Here is an 18,385-nt window from a genome sequence, read left to right on the forward strand (position 1 = left end):
TTGTCAAAACAACACTGCGCAATTTTGCGCTAAAGTAACTGTATAGAATATTTCATTTACTCACAATGCTCATTGCCAGTAAAATAAAATAGGGTACACGTCTCATTAAAGGAGACGGAGGTGACGCGAATAAAAAAGCCGTTACGTGCTTTACAGCTTTACAGTTCAATAGTAGCGGTCACGTTTGTTTCAAGAAAAGCAGGAACATCTAGTTATTTAAAAAGTTATTGATGCAAAACGCATCCTTTTAATACTAGAAGTTTTCCCTAACATTTGAGTAAAATACTGTGTTCGGTACAGAAGTAGAAACAAATAAATCAGTTCGAAAATGAAATTTTCATGAAATCAGGTAGTTAGCAGTAAGTGTTCCTCCTTTATCTTTAAACTCTACTCCAAATTGCAGTTGCGTACACCAAAAAATGAAATTGCCATCCCTTTTAATACCAGAAGTTTGCCCCAAAGTTTGAGCAAACTATTGTGTTTGGTACAGAAGTAGAACCAAATAAATCAGTTTGATACTGAAATGTTTCTGAATTGAAATCAGTACAATTTAGATAACCTTATAATTTAGTCAGTCATACACAAAAATCCCTGTCGCTCATTTAGTAATGCTGCAGGTAATCACTTAGGGAATTTCCTGTGCGGAGATGCGCCTCATAGGCCTCTAGCCAAATCAGACCTTTCATGGTCACTTGGTAAAGCGTGTTGTCGTCTGTCCACGCGGCCGGTTTGTAATGACAAATTTTCGTGCAGCCATCTTTGCTTCCCCAAGTGTGGTCGTCATCGCTTCCAAAACACATCTCCGCTCCGTCTCGCTTACTCAAGCAACGCGATGGGCTGCTTACCACCATTTCAGGGCAGCTATTGGGAAAATCGGAAGGGACGTAAATCCTCAATGTGTACTCCTTGTTATTGGTACATGTTACTCTGATTTCGACCCTGGTGTTGCCTGTTGGGTCGATCCAAGATACACGGTTTCGGAAGTACTGCTCAAGCAACGTTTTCTCATATCCAAGGCGTGTTTGTTGAGATGCTGACCAGGGCATAGCGTAAAAACTTCTCCTTGCTGTCTAACTTGAGATAGCTTTAAAAATATTGAGGTTTACAATATATTTCAGAATGAACGCTGATTGTTTCTTAGAAATCGACGCCTGCGCAAACAGGTCCAGCTAAAAATAAATTTCTGGGAAATGTTTGTGACATTCAAGTGGGAGGTAAGGACTTTTCGGTTTCATGACTTGCAGCTGCGATAATTCTTCCGGTACATCTTAAATGTCGAATGAGTTGAGAGCTTCAGACTTTATTTTCCGTATTTCATAAACTACGAAGTAGATAATCATAATACAGACTGAGAGCTTTTATCTGATAGCAGTGATTTAATTTTTCAAAATAATTGAAATAATCACAATTTCTGTTGGCCTGAACGATGGCATAAGAAAGGTCTTAAAACTTTGGCTGTGTCTTTCACGGTTCTTAATCGATAAAATAAAACCCTTGACTATCCAACTTACAGTACCCTAAGCTTTTTGTTAAGACAGAGCGAAAAATTCACCCGTAGTTATTCGGTTTTAAGGCTGTTTATACAAGAAAAATCTGTTTTGTCATGCAAAATAGATGGCAAAGTCGGTGTGCGTTAATAATCGAATATTTTGATAAATGTGACCCGGAAAGTCCTCATTTACCGTGATTTCTGGCCGTTTAGTCGCAACAACGCGCTTCTTCATCCGAAACTTATGTGTTCGTGTATGTGAGTTGAATTGATTCGAATACAAAGCAGTATGTCGATAATACTCCTATTTAACCGTTTAAACATGCTTCACAAATCCTGCTTACAGGAGTCGGCCTATTTGTTTCTAGTTTCGAGTAGCAAATATCCCATTTAAGAGTCCTTTAAGTTTTTTTTTTTTTTACATATGTGCCGACCAAAAAATGTTTCCTGACATTCACTTTAATTAATTATGCGGCGACGTAAAACTGAACTCGCGTCGGCTTCGTGTTTTCGCGCAGCTTTGTCGCGGTGTGCGAAAAGAAAAATAAAATTGATTTTTCGCACACTACTCTAAATCCTTTGACAAAATTTGTTCTCTCACGCGTAAATCACTGAAACTAACAGCCGTTCCCAGAAATTTCGAAAGGTGGTGTTATTCATCATCAAATTTTTTTTTGTGTACACTTTGCACTGTTTTTGAAATACTTAGTTCTCATGCACCTACTTGAATGATGATGATGGCAAAATGAGTTATCTGTCAGAAAATGGGCGGGCAATTTCTTATTCCAGCGAAGAATCGAGATCCCTTGCCTTTGTCCTCAAGTAAGGCGCTGCCTTACACCCTTTCTTTTCGATCAAATCTCTAATATTGAAGGCTAAATCAACGGCATCCAAAGCAACAAACACGGAACTGACTCCAATAATGATAGTTCTAGCAGCCTTAGAAGCCACTTTCGGGCTGCCGCTTCCAATCTTTCCCACGGTGTTGGTGCTTGCTTTTAGACCAGCTACCCCTTCGTTTGTGGCTCCTTTCAAAGATTTAGATGCAGTGTTGAATAGCGCCCCAGTAGCGGTTTCTACAACAGTTACAACTGTTGCTTCAACCCCGGCCTATCTCGGAAACGGTTTTCGTTGTTGCTTCTATAAGGATATTCAGAATAATTTCCGAACTTATTCCCAAGGTTACAAGGACATTTTGAAGTAGCTTAACGACAGTATGATTCTTCCCAAATAAAGCCACAGCTAGCTGAAAGATAAAAGCCAGAGCTTAGTTTCCATTCATTGACTTGTTCCCCAAGTTTCCTCCTGAATTGATCGGCAATTTGCAAAGCTTTTTCGGCTTTTCGTATTTGTTTAGAGTTGACAACAGCCTCCACGGCCGCTGTGCCTAGACCTGTGCCAGCAGCAGCTACTCCAAGCAAAAACCCTGCCATCAGTAAAGGAGTAGCAGCGCCAGCGGTAAAAAAGGTCGCGATTCCACCTCCAATAGTCAGCACACCTCCTAGAATACCCGCACTGTTTCCAATCGTAGACGCGATTCGACAATCACGCCATACTTTGTCCAGATAATTTGCTGCTTCATTTAAGCAAATGATCGCTTCTAGTTTGGCGTGGTTCATTTCCCTTATTTCCTCGTTGAAAGCTCTAAGTTCCGCCTTGAGCTGTTGTTCATCAGCCGCAGACTTACTCCAGTTAATCACTTGCCATTCGCCATTCACATTAGACTTAGCCATTATTGATAGTTTTTTTTTCCCTCGGGTTTTTAGATAATAATGATTGATTTTGTGGGAATGACATGTAACGGAGTGTTGTTGTGAAAGTTGGTTACTTGCTCCACGCAAATGCAATCAAAACGTGGTGGATTAACAATTATTTCAGGAGCAATGATTTATTGTTGAATAATTCCGAAAGCAAGACGAAACTGTAAGATGGGAGGCAGCATTTAAAGAAAACGTCGACGCTTGCTGGCCCCACAAAAGTTGTTAATTGCGAATCTAGAGAGAGGAACCCGACTGAATTCTTGGTTGGAGTTTACTCAGAATAACGATTTTTCTCCTTCAAATAAACGGGCGAAGCCGTACTGCTCTAAAAACCGGAATAAATCACTTTTCGAATCCACAGGTATAAGGATTAGCAATTTTTAACGTATTACGATGGAAAGTGAAAATAGCTGGTTAACATGACTCATCCATCCTATATAATTACTATCCTTGAATACCCCCAGAAAAGCACTATAATGATTATAGCGGTCCAGCAGCCAAGATCTTTATAATACCTTCCTAGAAGGGTTTGCCTAAAAATTTTTATATGGCTAGAGCAAAATATTTTCAAACTTAATTTGCTGCTCGTATCCATGACAGTCGGTGAATCCAAATTAGTGCTGGCAATAAGTTTGTTACCGGAATCGTGGTTAAATCATTATGTAAAACTTTAGTACGGCAGAAGGCGTTAGAAAGATAAAATCATGTGGAAAAGTCATTTGCTGATGCAAAATAATCACTGGAATTGAGAGGCTATACCCTAACCAAGATTTTATATTCTCTTCGCCCTAACTTCATACTCCGGAGAGCTGGCTGATTTCTTAATTCTTTTCCCTTGAATTCTGGATGTCCACCGTGACTTGTTTATCTAGTAGATTTTTTTTCAGTGTGATAGCTAATACTTTGACAGGTTGCTAACATACACTCGGATAGTGACAAGCATCACTGGTAAATCTGTCTTCCCTACAAACCGGTACAATGGAACACCATGAAACAAAACAGGTGGCAAAGTGTCTTCCCTCTACGTCTCAAAAATCGGTGACGAAAAGTATAGGACCTAATTGCATCTCGGCTTCATTGATAAAAAATCTGATATTTTTTGTCTCAGCTCTCGTCATCTTACTAAAGAATTTTATCTGAGGAAGTTTTTGATGTGACTTGTTTAGGCGCTGCGTAACATGGCCGTAAGGTGGGTCAGTTGTTGTGTTATAAACAGATGGGCGTTCGAAATCGGATCGACAGGTTTGTCAAAATAAAAGTCCAGACTACACTATATGGGTTACGAAATTCGGTCTGAGAGTCTGCTCAAAACAAACTCTCCTGAAAAGGATTTGGGTAGAGATTTTCTGTTACCGTTGACCCGTAAAAAACGTAGATAGACTGAACATATAGGACTAAAACAAGAGATAGATCTGTTAAACCAATAATAAAATATGGAAGCATTTTACAGTTTTCAGTTTTGACTAAGAACCCAGTGTGGCTCGTAAGCATTATCATAAAAGCTGTTGCTTCTTATAATGATAACAGATTTACCTAATTAAAAAATATGAGATTTAGGATAAGAAAAGTGTCAAATGATCAGGAAAAAAAATCAGAAAAGCGTATCACCTGAGCATTTACCTTCCGTAATTTATTAGAAAACTGATATGTGCATTTTGTCATTTGTCCTGCAGATCGATTCTTTGGAATTCAGTCAACTGTGTAACGCTGTTTGTGGCTGTATTTATAGTTGATTTCGTACAAGGTGAGGAAAAGAGAAAATAATAGAACATATTTTCTCTTGGTGATAACTAATACCTATTGGAATACGAAATAGAACGAATCAGAAATGTCTTTGATGATGGTCTGCTGATCTCATGTTAAAGTCACAGTTATATCATCATGCTTAGCGGAATGTCTGCTCCAAAACTTTATAAAACTCAAGTCTAGGTCATATTTCCCAAGCCAACAGTGAGGTCCTGCGTCAAACATCATCAAGAAAAAAAACAACAACAATGCTGGTGAGGAAAGTGTATCCAGCCATGTCGTTAATCTCGAATGTAAAGCGCAGTGAAAAATTAGATTATGGGCTTAGTCAGTTGCATGACTGGCAAAATTTAAGCTTCATAGTCACCTTCTAAATGACATTATTCAAAAAATGAGAAGCCTGACTATTAAGATGGATGAAGATTTGCAATCTGAGGTAAGAATTGACCAGTTCTTAAGTTGGGATATTTGGTAACGTTTACGTCTTGCCGTTCTGAACTCTCTGTGTCCCATAAAGTTTGTACCACAACTCCGCGTCGATTTAAGTGTGTCATTGAAATTGGGCTACACCGCTGGATTTTGTAGCCCGATGACGGAATAAGCTTTAGATAGATAATTTCTTTAAAATGTAGATCAATCGATTTCAGGAGAACCTAAAACTATTTTCTCGAAAATATGCGCAAACCAAAATAAAATCTTTTGATTTGCAGGCGATTGTGGAGGATTTGATTTTGAAAATGGGGTTGAGGCATTATCTACCTGGAAAAAAACCGGACACGTCTTTGATAACCAACCAACATACAGGGATAACCCCGGGATACGAGACCAGGGAATAAAGACAAACGTGCAAGGTGAATGGTGGATAGCAACATTTGCGAACAAATCCAATCCACTTCTGATGGGTGATTACCCCATCGGCACTCTTACTTCACCAAGCTTTCGTATCAAAGGTTCCAATATAAACTTTCTACTTGGTGGTGGATGCGACGCAGGTAAAATACGAGTGGAACTTCTGGTGAACGGGAAAGTTCAACGCACAGCTTTTCCTGACAACTGCCGTGATCGCATGCGAAGAAAGTTCTGGAATGTAGCCCGATTCAATAACAAAATTGGTCAGATACGGCTGGTTGATGCATCAAGAGAGGCACATATAAATTTTGATGACTTGAAGGGAGATTTCAGTTGCGCCGGTAAGTAAACGTATCAGTTTCTGGGAGATTATACCAGTAATTGATTTCACTATAGATTGCTCTCTGTTTGATTAAAAAAGTACAATTTTGATCTGTTCGTTTTGATCTGTTCGATTTGATCTGTTTGGTCACTGTCTTTTATAACCCTGTATTTTTAAACCAAATTTCCCTGCCGGCACGGACACCGGATACTTTAATTTTTCATTTCTTCAAGTCCTGTCTAGTGTTTGGCTTAGATTGGAAGAGTGCTGATTGGTCAGAGCTACTTAGCCTCAGATCTTTAAGAATGTGATAAGTATGATGAGGAGAAAGTCAAGCTTCAGGAAGATCGATGACTAATCGATTTCTGATAATTATCAAAAAGTAGTGATAAATACATAATTAGGCAATAGTGGTAATACACAGTTAACACAGAGACTAACACTTTCTGTCTTATAGATGTGGGGAAGACTTTTTCAGACCTACACGATGATAATTACGGTAGGTACCTTATTCAGTTACTTTGCACTAAAAATATTCTCATACACGCCTACAATAACTATGATTGCCACTCTTTTATAGGAAACTCCTAATAAGAAAAGTGTATTTGAAAACATATATTTTATAGTATCGCAACATGAATCAAACTGATCAGTACTATTTGATCACTGTTCATAATATAGAGAAACATTTTTTGATAAAAACTCGGGTACATAAACTTTTTCGAAATTACCATTTAACCTTCAATGTAAAGAATCAATCGAGCCCTTCAAAAGCGGCAAGCCTCTCTAAAATTCCCTACCTTTAAGAAGGGTGCGTGCCGAGCTGAGCAAGACCGCATGTTCTTCATTTTGATATCGATGGTCAAAATGGAGTCAGTCACCCAAACATTGTTTGCCAAGCGGGCATTGTCATTTTGTGCTTTGCTTTTCCGTGAACTCAGCTCGGTGACTTGGGAGAGATTGGAACACATGAATTATTCCTAACCATCCAGGATGTAGCGGCCGAAATAGATGCATGGGACGTTGTTGGCGTGTTAATATTTATTTGGCTGATATTGAGACTAAATCAAATGAATTGAAGGCTGTTCAACCAAGAAGCAGCGTTCTCTGCAAATAACATTATCTTAAGTACATTCTCATCTTGAGACAAGCGATGAACCTGTTAGTCTTCGCCTGCAATCTTCGCTCAGAGGCAGCAAGTTTGAAAACGTTACCATCTTTTCTGGTTTTCCTTGAATGAAAAATTTCACTACCTCGGAAGAAGGTTAATTAGAGAACAGGAAGGGGACTGGGAATATACAAACAGGCTTCGGACTACACTACACAGTCCTAATTGGAAATTGGCCCGCGCAATATCCAGTCAACGTCAGACACTTAACACGGTTTTTAAAAGGACACAAGAACATCGTGGTATATTTACTCTGGTAAATCGATTTAAAACAAGTAAAAAAAGACGGCGTTATGCATCGGTCACGTGTCATCTCAGAGGGTCTTTCGCAACAGGGTTGCTGAGAACAATCTCAGAAACTTCTGCTCTGAATACAGATCTTGATTCAGGAGATGCAAGGTCTCCAAGTCTCTGATACTTCATCCATCGATAGCGCACGGAAGATGTTTTTCTACTTCGTGTAATGGCCTGGCTGATAATTTTAAAGCATGAATGGATCTGTTCTCCACTAAGCCGTTTCTATGCCAACCAAAAATTTATCTACATATTCTGCAACGAAGAAGGTTAATTTAAATTGAGCATTGATTATGAAATTATAGTGAATAGTGAGTAGTTTTTACCTTTTGCCAAAGGTGGTGAAGGTGAGTTTGTTCTTGTAGACGAGCCGTTGGACCCTGTACACTCAGACAGTAGCGATAATAAGCCTCACGATAATGCGGTCATTGGAACTGGTATGTAACGCGTAACTAACTGATATACCACTTGTGGCATTGACATAGCACAGCACCATCAGAACGAAAGTAGCTCTTCCTCAATTGTGGAGGGAGATCTTAAAGTTGATCATAGATTTCACCAAGCAACATATGCGGCTCAAAAATATAATATATAATGATATAAAAAAAAAAGACCGAAATATAAGTGAAGTTCTTCAATAAATTGATACTGATATAAAGATGCTTCAAGTTTTTGTGCACAAACTGTTTTTAATAAGCTGGGCATATTAGTCACATTCAATTTCTTTTAAACTTTTTTTAGCTCTGAATAGTTCCGAAACTACAAAAAGCTATGCAATTGCAGTGATGTTACACTTTCCTTGGATGCTTTATTCACAACATTGTATTAGATTTAGACACCTTTATATCTAACTTTTCTCAGTATTGTTAAATCTCTTGCAGATGACGATTACAACACGATGCAGTTGAAGCCAACGCAGAAACATCAGGATGAACCTATAAAGATCGGAAAAGGTCAGATCGAGTTGAAGTGACAAAATAAGTAAAAATGAACAAAACAAAACAAACAAACAACAAAATAAACACAAGAACGTAAACAAAACAAAACATAATATAGATTATGAAACAAAACAGAACAAATCAAAACATTAAAAAGAAAACAGCGAAGGCCAGGCAAGCGCCATACAACGTTTTTGTTTAGACAATCGTTTCTTTAAAGCCATTAGTACACGATGAGCGTGTTATAGAAGGAAAATTCGAACTTGCACTGGCATAGCGATTTAAATGAATCGTCAAAAGTGACTCTAATTTAGGCTACAGAGGTAAGAAAAGTCTAAGTTTGTCTTTCTTCCGCCTGATCTCTTATTACTTTAAATCATTCATACTTATAGGCAGGCCTCTTTTTAAAGGTTCGCTGGCAGCAGCAAGCATTTTCGATACTAAGACACCATCTAAACCGCCGTCAAGACCTGTATCTGCCTCTAAACTTTTGATGGCTCCAATTGCTAAGCCGGCCAATAAACCATCCTTCAGAGATCCAAGCAACAAGTCCGCTTTGCCCAAAGACGACGAATTAAGAAATCTTACCTGTAAGAATGAGTTAACCGTGTCATTGCGTTACCTAAGTGCTCAAATTCAATTAGAGATTAATTTATAAGCCTCTTGGTGATAAGCAAATCCAGTTAAGAGTTGTTAACCTGAGGACTCTCGAAGTTTTAATTTTTTAAACTGTCGATTATTTTGTCCGTACTATCCTTTCTCTAGGCAAGAACTTCATCGTTGAAATAAAAACTGGGTTACCATGGGACAATGATTTCCTTTTTCCATCAAATGCTAACTACCAGGCGACTAGAAGAGCAACAGAACTCAAGGTATGTGAAGTCTAGTAAAGGCTTTTCTAATGCAGGGTCTCCTGCTTGCCGCTTCCTGCCTCTCTCTTCACTGTGGATAGGATTCCCAGTGGTCTGCTATTCCTCGATGATACTCCGGATGAAGAGAAGCTCTTAGGGAGTGAATTGTCTTGCTAAAAAGAACGAAATGACCCGATTTGGCTCTATCCCAGACCTCTTGATCGATAGCCTAGCTCGTTAATCAAGATCACAAGCTGCTGCTTGTCCCACACTGTAATGCAAGCCTGATAAAAATGGTCTTTATATACAACTGCTTCTACAATAGTTTATTGAAATATATCCCTGTATATCAGCCAAACGTGTGATATTGTTTTAGTGTATGCTTATATTGTCTTTATTCAATTGATAACAACAATAATTTTCTTGTTGCCTCGCAGGTGCTAAGAGCATTCGACGAAAATAAAGACTTTAGAGGGGCTTTTTTTAACAAATTTAGGTAAGTAATGTATCATATGAAGTTCAGTGCAGCTTCAAATTAAGTCAGTGCACTGATTAACCTGCTCTCGTTAAACCCTGACTTGTACAAGTGTAAATTTGCAAACTAAAGCTGAAAGATTATCAATCAACGTCTTTTACAGTTCTTCAGAGGAACCAAGTGGAGTAAAGGCTTATTTTCTCCTACGATTCAGAGCGAATGGAAAATTCATTGGAAAACTGCTGGATGGTCTTGGACCAGGAAATGTTTCAGCAGCAGGTAATGCAAATTCTAACTTAAATTATTTCTCGGTCTGTTGTCAACAATATATTCTATGATTCTCTTCAGGGAGTGTGCACATTGAGTTAATTTGGAAAGGTTTATGATGATCGAACTATTTTGAACAGACCTCTCGATCCATAGCAAAAATAAAACATGAAAGAGATCTTGTTACAAGCCCAGAATTTGAAATGGTCCTCAAGGTAGTACAAGATTCAGAGGGAGCGGAGAGTTTGTGCCTGAGAAAATGTATAAAATGGTATTCACGTCCGGTCCTAATATAAAGTGCATCGGATAGATCCGTTTTAGATCTTAAATAACGTTAAATGTCTCGTCAAATTTAGGCTGCTATCCAGATACTCCAATCACCCAATGTCCCAGTTCCTGTCCATCGACTTGTGCACCCGCATGTCTTCATTCTTGTTGTCAACCGTCCGTTTCTGCCCCAGCCGCGCCTCAACCAGTTTATCAGCCCGCTCCTGTACCCTTGCCTCCTCCACCTCCCCCGCCACCACAGCCTGTTGCAATTATGGCGCCCAGCCCTCAAGTTTATCAACCTCCGCAGCGGCAATGGAATATACAAATAACTGGCCAAGCCACCATTCCCCCGCCACGAGCTCCGTATCCGATGTCACAGCCATTGAGCTGGCCCGGTTCCCAATGTTCTTCGAGGTGCTCTCCAAGCTGTGCACCAATATGCTCACCAATCTGTTGCCAGTTTTATAACTCTAAGCGAAATGAAGATATTAAAAAAACCTTAAAGAAAGAGGCTCTCCAGGAGGAGAAACATTAGTAAGTCTTTGTCTGGCATGTTCAGACGTGACGAAGGTAGACAATAATTATTACAGTCACTCTTCTACTAGCTGACCAGTTTTCAGAGGTTAGCACCATCTGTAGAGGACTTAAGGTAACGAGTCCCTTCCACATATCAATTTTACTTTCTCCCGCCTAAATAAGCTAACGATCCCTCTTAAGACGGCATTTTTGTTACCAGATTAAACTATTTGTTAACGGACGTTCCGGAGTAATTTTGTGGTACTAAAGAAAGAGTCGAACAAAACAAAAAAACTTGATTGAAAATAGAAACGTTTAAATAGTTTTCCACAGAACAATTAGTTTGTCGTCAACGTTGTGTTCAGAATGCGCTGTTCGATTCATCAACCAAAATTAACACTAACTATTTGTTTCATTACAAACTAAACTTAGCATGGACACAAAAAATTGATTAGTGGGAACTGACTTAAGTGACTACTCAAGAAGACTAATCTCTTAGATATGGTTTCTCCTGTAAATCATATAAAATACAACTATTATGATGGTTGTGGAGATAAGCTCTCCTCAACAGCTGAATGAGGATGAGTCATATCTAAATTAAAATGACCTTCGAGTGCTTCCCTTCGCAGTCACTATGACTCGGGTGGTGAATACTTGTTAAATAGTGTTGTCTATTGATGTAGTTTTGACCAAAATAAATCTACTAATCCAAAATTTCACTATCACTGTTCAACAGAGTCGACATCACTCGTCAATGATCCTGTACAAACTGTACAGATTTTATCCGGCCTTAGAGCTCAAGAATGGAATTTAGCGATTGTAGAATTGTATAGACTGAGTAGTGAAATAAAGTCAGATTTCAACTGCTAGAATGGTTCAATCATTGCATTAGATACCGTGTGTTTCATTGTGTGCACAGCTTTGAGTCACAGTGGAGCTGTAGGTTAGTATTAATTTGCATATTTCGGCAGGTGCCGGTGTCAATAAAATGTTTTTTATATCTCAATAGAGAACCTCAAAGGAGACCCACCTAAACAAAATGATCCTATTTTTGACGAGAAATTTCTCCGCCAGAGGTGAAAACTTGCGTAAAATGGTTCAGATAGTGGTTCGTGCAACTTGTTTTACGAATTGGCAACTTCCCCATTTCCTATTAAGTTTAAATACAACCGCTTGATCTACCTCTCAATTTGCTTGGATTTCAAAGCATACTGGTAGCCATATTATGTACAAGAGAGTAGTTTACTAATTTAGAACTGGTTGACATTTTTCCCCTTTTTTCGTCATATGAAATATTCGCATCAATTAAAATTTATATCAATCAAATAGCCGACATAAGATCAACAATGTTTCCAGATCAAGTAATGGTGCCATTGTATTTATCTTCCTCTCTCTGGGTTGAGATGCAAGATACAAATGAAACATCGGTACCAGAAAAATATTGAGATTTTGTCCAATTTAACGGTAAGATGAGTTGAGTGTCTGATGACGTGCATATCAATTTAAACTCATTGAGTAGGGTCAGTGGGTGGGCTACATTTAGGAATTTAAACTAAATGTTCAGTCAACGATGAAAATCAAGACAATGGTACAAAACGAACACCTAAGATTAGGAATCTTACGCCTAATTAACAGAGACTTCGTTCAAATTGATCAATAGTTTGAAACACCGGCTCGACAAAGCTCATCAAGAGCTTGATCATTGTCGCTTAATTTTCTTTAATGCTAAGGTTTGTAGGAGGACATCACATTATGGTCTGATCTTTGAAGATTTCTTTGGCATGTTTCATATCATTAACGCCGTAAGCGTGAGAACTTAAGCCTTGCTTACATCGGGTTTTTATTATTTTCTCCTAGTTCGTTGTTGAAATAACTTCAGCTCTTGTGACAATATATTTAATTAAGACTGCTTATTAGAAAACCTCAATAATGTTTGCAAATTGCTGTCGGAACTGAAGAAGAGGCGCTTCCTCATCATTTCCATCGAATTTATAAATTTTATGTTGTATCCATGTCAAACAAATTCAAGCGAAGAACTTTCTTTCACAGGTTTTTCAAGGCATGGTGCCCGGTCATGAAAAGTGGTTCGACATTGGAATAGTTTTTATAATCAGCTCGATTTCTTTAATCTCATTGCGAGCACAAGGTAAAGAGATGCATGTGTATCAGAAAGATCACGCTGGCCACAAATTTGAAAAACAGAACTACTATGGTTTTAGAACAACTGTTAACCGTAAGCTATGTTTGTTGAAATAAACATTCCTCGCTGAATGTTGTATCGACAAAATATGATTTTCTTTTGACAGCTCAAACATGTGACGACATACTTTTCGAAAGAATAGGGTGCTACAAACAGACGGTTGGAGAGCGCCGTCCTATGTCTGATGTACTCTTTACAGACCGTGACACGTCTTCTAATTTTTGGAGTGGTATTAAGTACACTTTCCAAGAATTTAACATCTACCTTCCAGATTTGGCTTGTAGATGTGCAAAGGCAACAAAGTTAAAGGGATATGTTGCGTTTGGATTGCAGAATTATGGTAAGCATCTCAGATTTGGTAGAACATAAGAAACGCGAGGCTAACTTCTTCGATCAAATTTGTTTTAGATTATTTCTTCTGTGTTTACTCGATAACTTAAACCAATTTTCTTAGATAACTTTATAGTTTCTCTAAATGAGCTGAAGTTCTATCACATTAGCGGGCTTTGTGACGGTGGTCTGTCTTATTTGATCTAAGTCTAGTATCGTTCCATTCCCTACTGTTATTCAATATGTTGGTGCTGTTAAGCGTTCTTTACCCGAGATGCTTATAAATCGCTGTTGTCTTACCTTAGGAGAATGCTATTCGACTGATGATCATGCACCAACCTTTAGTGAGTCTTTCTTAAGCAGTCAATGCACCACTAAAAACTTCGGCATTTGTCAGGACGAGTCAGAACTTTGTGTTGGAGAGGAAAAAACGATTTTTGTTTTCAAAATGACAGGTGAGCTTCACCAACAAGAAATAAATAATTATTTTTTTGGTTGTTTGATTTTGGGCTTCGCTAGAGGGAGAACTCCTAGTATGAAACTAATGATACCGCTCATCGACAATTTTTGACAGATCCCATGGCGAGACAGTATTTAGCTCAGTTGTTACGCCCTAACTAAATCTGACTAAATCTCTTAATGCAACCAAATAAGTAAGACTTTCCATGACCTGACTAATGTGATCTTTCCAGACGCTTTTAGAAGTTATGCTGACCCGACAAGGGCGTAGCTGGGGCCTTGGGTGCCATTACCCCCCTTCCCCCCCCCCCCCCACCTCTTCTCACATTTTAAATAAAACACGGCGTGGAGGTTATCATGACAATCGTCACGGTTTGACCCCCTTTTGAAAAATCCTTGCTACGTCCGTGCTTGATAACCCGAGGAAGTGCTGCACTGGACGCGGGAAAACCATGGAAATTGGGCCTTCTAGACATTAAATGAGTGAGTTTTTCCTCAAGAATACTACACGGCCGGGATTGAAAAGTAACGAACCGTCAACCAAGATTTGGAGTCTTCCAATTGAATGAATTGAATTCTGTTTCTTAGTTAGCCTCCATCAATATTTATATCAATAATAGTGATCTCACTTTTTTTAAGCATCCGGTAAACGTCGCAAGTCTAACATGGAAAAATCCTGGCGAAAAGCTGTCAGGGAAAAAATGATGCGGAAAAAAGTTCTGAAAATTGCTAAGTCCTCCAAGTCAAGCATACTGGAGCTTAAATGTACGTACTTAGCATTTATTAGTTAAATGTATTTAGAATAGAGAACAAAATAGTGACAGTGCGGAGATATCAAATCAGACTGGCTGGACGAATCGCAGTCTTGTTACTTTGTGAACTTCATTACTCTTAACATCATGTGCAGTGCGAAGACTATCAGTCATGTTTTTATTTATTTTAAAATGATTTTAAATTTTTTTTAAATATGATTTCCTTATCGGAAATCATATTTAGTGATTTTCCTTCTTTTCATGGAGGAATGCCTTTTGATACTGTTGGATGGCTGTATTCTTTAAGTACAGATTTTTAATATTATTTTTTAAGTATACACACGTTTGATTGTGGTTTTCGTCTATGCACAATGAAAATTTAAATTTAATTTACTGATATATTTTAATGTACCTCACAGGCTCTTCTTACAGGCTGACGATTCTTTTGGATGATGTAAGGTACACTGCCGAATTAGAGAACTATCAGTCTTTCGAATTTATGGACTACAGGCGAAATATTGAGTTAGGGGTATGTATCTGTTCTAAATTTCAGTCAATGTAGTGTCATATCTTTCCTTTTTGTTTACAATCGTTTTTGGAAATTTGAGTACCTTGCCTTCTCTTGTTTTGGTTCGATGCTAAATACCAAATTACCTCTGACTAAAATTCGTGTAACGTTTGTTAGTAAGCTAATCCGATAACTTAGCAGCCTCAGACAACCATAAGATAGATAGTTTTCCCACTGGCTAAAGATATGCACTTAGACAGCCATTGGACTAGCTAATCAAGTTTATTACCACGGAAGAACGGTCAATCATTCGATTGGTCGTCTGGTCGGTCAGTCAGTCAGTCAAGAAGTCAGACACTCAGCCAGCCAGTCGATCATTCAATCAGTCAGACAGTCTGTCGGGTAGTCGGTCAGTCGGCCTGTCGTTGATTTAGTCGGCTTGTCAGGCTGTCAGCTAGTCAGCGAGAGAATTTGTTAGTTGTTTGTTAGTGTCAGTTCTTCTAATTCACATGGTATAAAGACAATTCACTGACTAATTTTTAGATTCTACAAGCGTATGACGGCGACGAACAATTTCAGGAGGTGCAAGTTCTCAGGTTTAGGTAAGCGAATGAAATACTGTGCGGATTTTGGCAATTTCAAACTACTTCTCAAGAAGGCTCAGACTAAATTGAATTCGAGGACTTCGTGTTGTGGATTTCCACGCAGATAAACTGAATTTTATGACAACTTATTCTGTGCGTTATGAATCTCCTCTGAACCATCTATTCCGGTAAATCAGCTGCAAACTTGATAGCGACAGTTTCGAGCAGTGATAAATTCTTCAGGGTTTATGAATATTTACAAACTTTGGATAGTCCGAATAACCTGATAAAACGATAGATCTGGAAACACATTTTAATCTGGAGTTTTTATTTACAGTTATTAATCTAGACACCACTAATGAGCCATTGAATTCTCCGCAATCGTTTTAGATATGTGGAATCTTATTTTTTGCTTGACTATTAGTCGTTTTTGTTTTCTTTTTTGCTTTCGTTTAGTTCTGGCTTTGAAATGAAAGTAGTTTCAACGATACTTCTCAAGTTCAAAAACAAAACCAAGCATTTGAAAGCTCTCGTAAAAAAGATGAGCACACAGAAGTTTGGCCGATTAAAAGTATTCCCAGCAGTAGGAGACTGTGGTAAGACAGCTTCGTATTGTGTCACATCTCATTTCTTGGCACTCCTTATGAATACAAACCCAAAGTAAGCTAGTAAAAAGTGATAATATCCATATAGCTATTATGATTTATGATAAATTGATGATTTTACCTCTGGATCACCGTCATTACATTAAGGAAAGTCCGCTCCGAAATACCGAGACAGCTTTTTTTTTTTCGTGGAATAGTTGTTTGTGGAATGTGTGCCAATGAAATCCCTGGCCAACATTCCGTTTGACTGAAATCGTTTTGAAGGCATTGGTTTCAATGTGGGATTACAAGAGAAATTGATCAATTGATTAAGGTGTTTCAATATGGCAACTGTAGGTCCTTTGATACACAATTACTAATTTTGCAGGTTGCTATGAACAGGTCTTTGGGCCAACTCCTCTTCATTTAACTTCTTACGGTAACCCATACAACCCTGATCTCGATCACAAACAAGTGTCATCCTGGATTTGTTCCCCCGGGTGCAATGTGACGTGTAGTCCAACCTGTACACCAAATTGCTGCACGACGATAACCTCGACCTCAGTAGCATCAGTCGGATATTCTTTTGAAGCGGCCGCTAAAAACTTACCCTATTCACCCCTGGCTCAATGTACTGCGCCGTGTGGAGCAATCTGTGCACCATCCTGTACTCCTGCTTGTTGTTATACGATTTACCGTGCGCAGAGGCAACAGGACATGTACAGGAAACGACATCAAGTGCAGAATAACAAGGACAGGAGGAAATATGAGGCTACTCTTTATAGAAATAATCCAAAAAATCAAAAGAAACATAAGGAGTTGAAGAAAAATCAGGCAAATTAATTGACAGAAAGGTTAAGGTTTCCTGAAAACTCTAACATAGAAATAACCGTTATTCTTTGCGCCTTTTGAAGTTGATTAGAGCCTTAACTAAGTGTATAATTGCAACAAGAACCAGTTCCTTTCAATAACTTTTGTAGGAATGTTACCCTAAAATATACATTTTAGGCGGAATGAAAGCTTCAAACACCTAGAGCTAAAGGGTGTTAAATTATAAAAAAAAGGCATGAAGTTTCTACGTTATATTGGTCTTGCAGTGTGATCGTTTATTTTGGGTAGCCGCTAGCAATGACATGAAGGAGGTCCTCACCAAGGTCTAATGAGGAGAGCACCGCAGGTCTGACTAATTTTATTCGAAACGGGTTGACTGTTTAATTTTCCTTTTGTTTGTTTGCAAGGTAACAAATTGTAAACCGAAATAACGAGGTTCATTGATATTCCTTGTTTAGATTAGGAAAGAAAACAAAATTCCGAGTCTGCCCAGGCGTTTCAACATTTTAGCCAGAAATATACTGCGCTAGAAAGATTAAGCTTATACTGACTTGATTTAGCGGTATGTCCCTAGATAAGCCACATAACATCTCTCCATTTATCAGCACCCAAAGACCCTGGGAGCTAGTGCATTTCGAAAATCAGTTTTTCGGCGTCAGACACGGAACAATATTTGCTCGATTATATACCAGTTATAAACTTTAGACTCAACAGAGCGTGTAAAGCAATTAATTCATTTCATTACCCTTCATTTCACATTCACTTTAGGAGCGATAATTTGATCAAAATATCTTAATTGAAATTAAAGTTAGATTTCCGCGCACAACCAGCTGGTTTTTTATGAAATGGCAAAAGAGCGGCCATTCAATCAATCATGTCTATTCTTTATCTCAGAAAAGACAAATGCTTTGTTCTGTCCGGAAACAAGTTACAAATCAATATCTTAATTCAACATGCGTTATTGCGCTATTCCAGAGCTTCCAACTGCACAAACAGACATTAACACACAGTTTTCCAACCAACTTCGATTAAAACCCCCATAAAAAATATCGACTTCCATGAACTCTCGTTGCATGTTTTTACCCCTTGCTAAATGTTTTTTTGTTTCCACATGAGAGATCTTAGGAATTCCGGCACCCGTCCGTTTACATTTAGGTTGATTTGACAAGAGACAACATGTGTGGTGCGCGTT

General features: G+C 38.5%; 3 protein-coding genes and 1 pseudogene across 15 annotated transcripts; 2 read left to right on the forward strand and 2 right to left on the reverse strand.

Moving 5' to 3' along the window:
* Nucleotides 1-492: 492 nt before the first annotated feature.
* Nucleotides 493-1,153, reverse strand: LOC113678268 (uncharacterized). Its single transcript, XM_027195146.2, has one exon. The coding sequence runs from the start codon at nt 1,044-1,046 to the stop codon at nt 603-605; it is 444 nt and encodes a 147-aa protein (XP_027050947.1). The 5' UTR covers nt 1,047-1,153; the 3' UTR covers nt 493-602.
* Nucleotides 1,154-2,140: 987 nt separating this feature from the next.
* LOC113678267 (uncharacterized) lies at nt 2,141-3,351 on the reverse strand (annotated as a pseudogene).
* A 774-nt stretch (nt 3,352-4,125) lies between these two features.
* LOC113678264 (uncharacterized) lies at nt 4,126-11,812 on the forward strand. Of its 11 annotated transcripts, none has more exons than XM_089195099.1 (11): nt 4,254-4,438; nt 4,923-4,993; nt 5,706-6,185; nt 6,624-6,665; nt 7,994-8,065; nt 8,510-8,581; nt 8,959-9,156; nt 9,332-9,438; nt 9,855-9,913; nt 10,056-10,171; nt 10,516-11,812. In XM_089195099.1, exons 1-11 carry the CDS (start codon nt 4,428-4,430, stop codon nt 10,962-10,964), a joined length of 1,677 nt encoding a protein of 558 aa, XP_089051225.1. In that variant the 5' UTR covers nt 4,254-4,427; the 3' UTR covers nt 10,965-11,812. The 11 variants fall into 11 exon arrangements, with proteins under 11 accessions (XP_089051229.1, XP_089051225.1, XP_027050941.2 ...); XM_027195140.2 differs by having other exon boundaries at nt 4,262-4,438; nt 7,967-8,065; XM_089195098.1 differs by having other exon boundaries at nt 4,268-4,438; nt 7,967-8,065; nt 8,977-9,156.
* A 474-nt stretch (nt 11,813-12,286) lies between these two features.
* Nucleotides 12,287-17,725, forward strand: LOC113678254 (uncharacterized). 3 transcript variants are annotated; one of them, XM_089195270.1, is made up of 9 exons: nt 12,287-12,409; nt 12,995-13,091; nt 13,252-13,485; nt 13,781-13,930; nt 14,574-14,699; nt 15,106-15,215; nt 15,738-15,796; nt 16,235-16,374; nt 16,751-17,725. In XM_089195270.1, exons 1-9 carry the CDS (start codon nt 12,362-12,364, stop codon nt 17,203-17,205), a joined length of 1,419 nt encoding a protein of 472 aa, XP_089051396.1. In that variant the 5' UTR covers nt 12,287-12,361; the 3' UTR covers nt 17,206-17,725. The 3 variants fall into 3 exon arrangements, with proteins under 3 accessions (XP_089051396.1, XP_089051397.1, XP_027050933.2); XM_089195271.1 differs by having other exon boundaries at nt 16,765-16,954; XM_027195132.2 differs by lacking the exon at nt 12,287-12,409 and adding an exon at nt 12,542-12,675.
* Nucleotides 17,726-18,385: the final 660 nt, after the last annotated feature.

This window comes from Pocillopora damicornis, chromosome 2 (assembly GCF_964200805.1).
Source record: "Pocillopora damicornis chromosome 2, jaPocDami1.2, whole genome shotgun sequence".
In the NCBI taxonomy this organism is placed as follows: Eukaryota; Metazoa; Cnidaria; class Anthozoa; order Scleractinia; family Pocilloporidae; genus Pocillopora; species Pocillopora damicornis.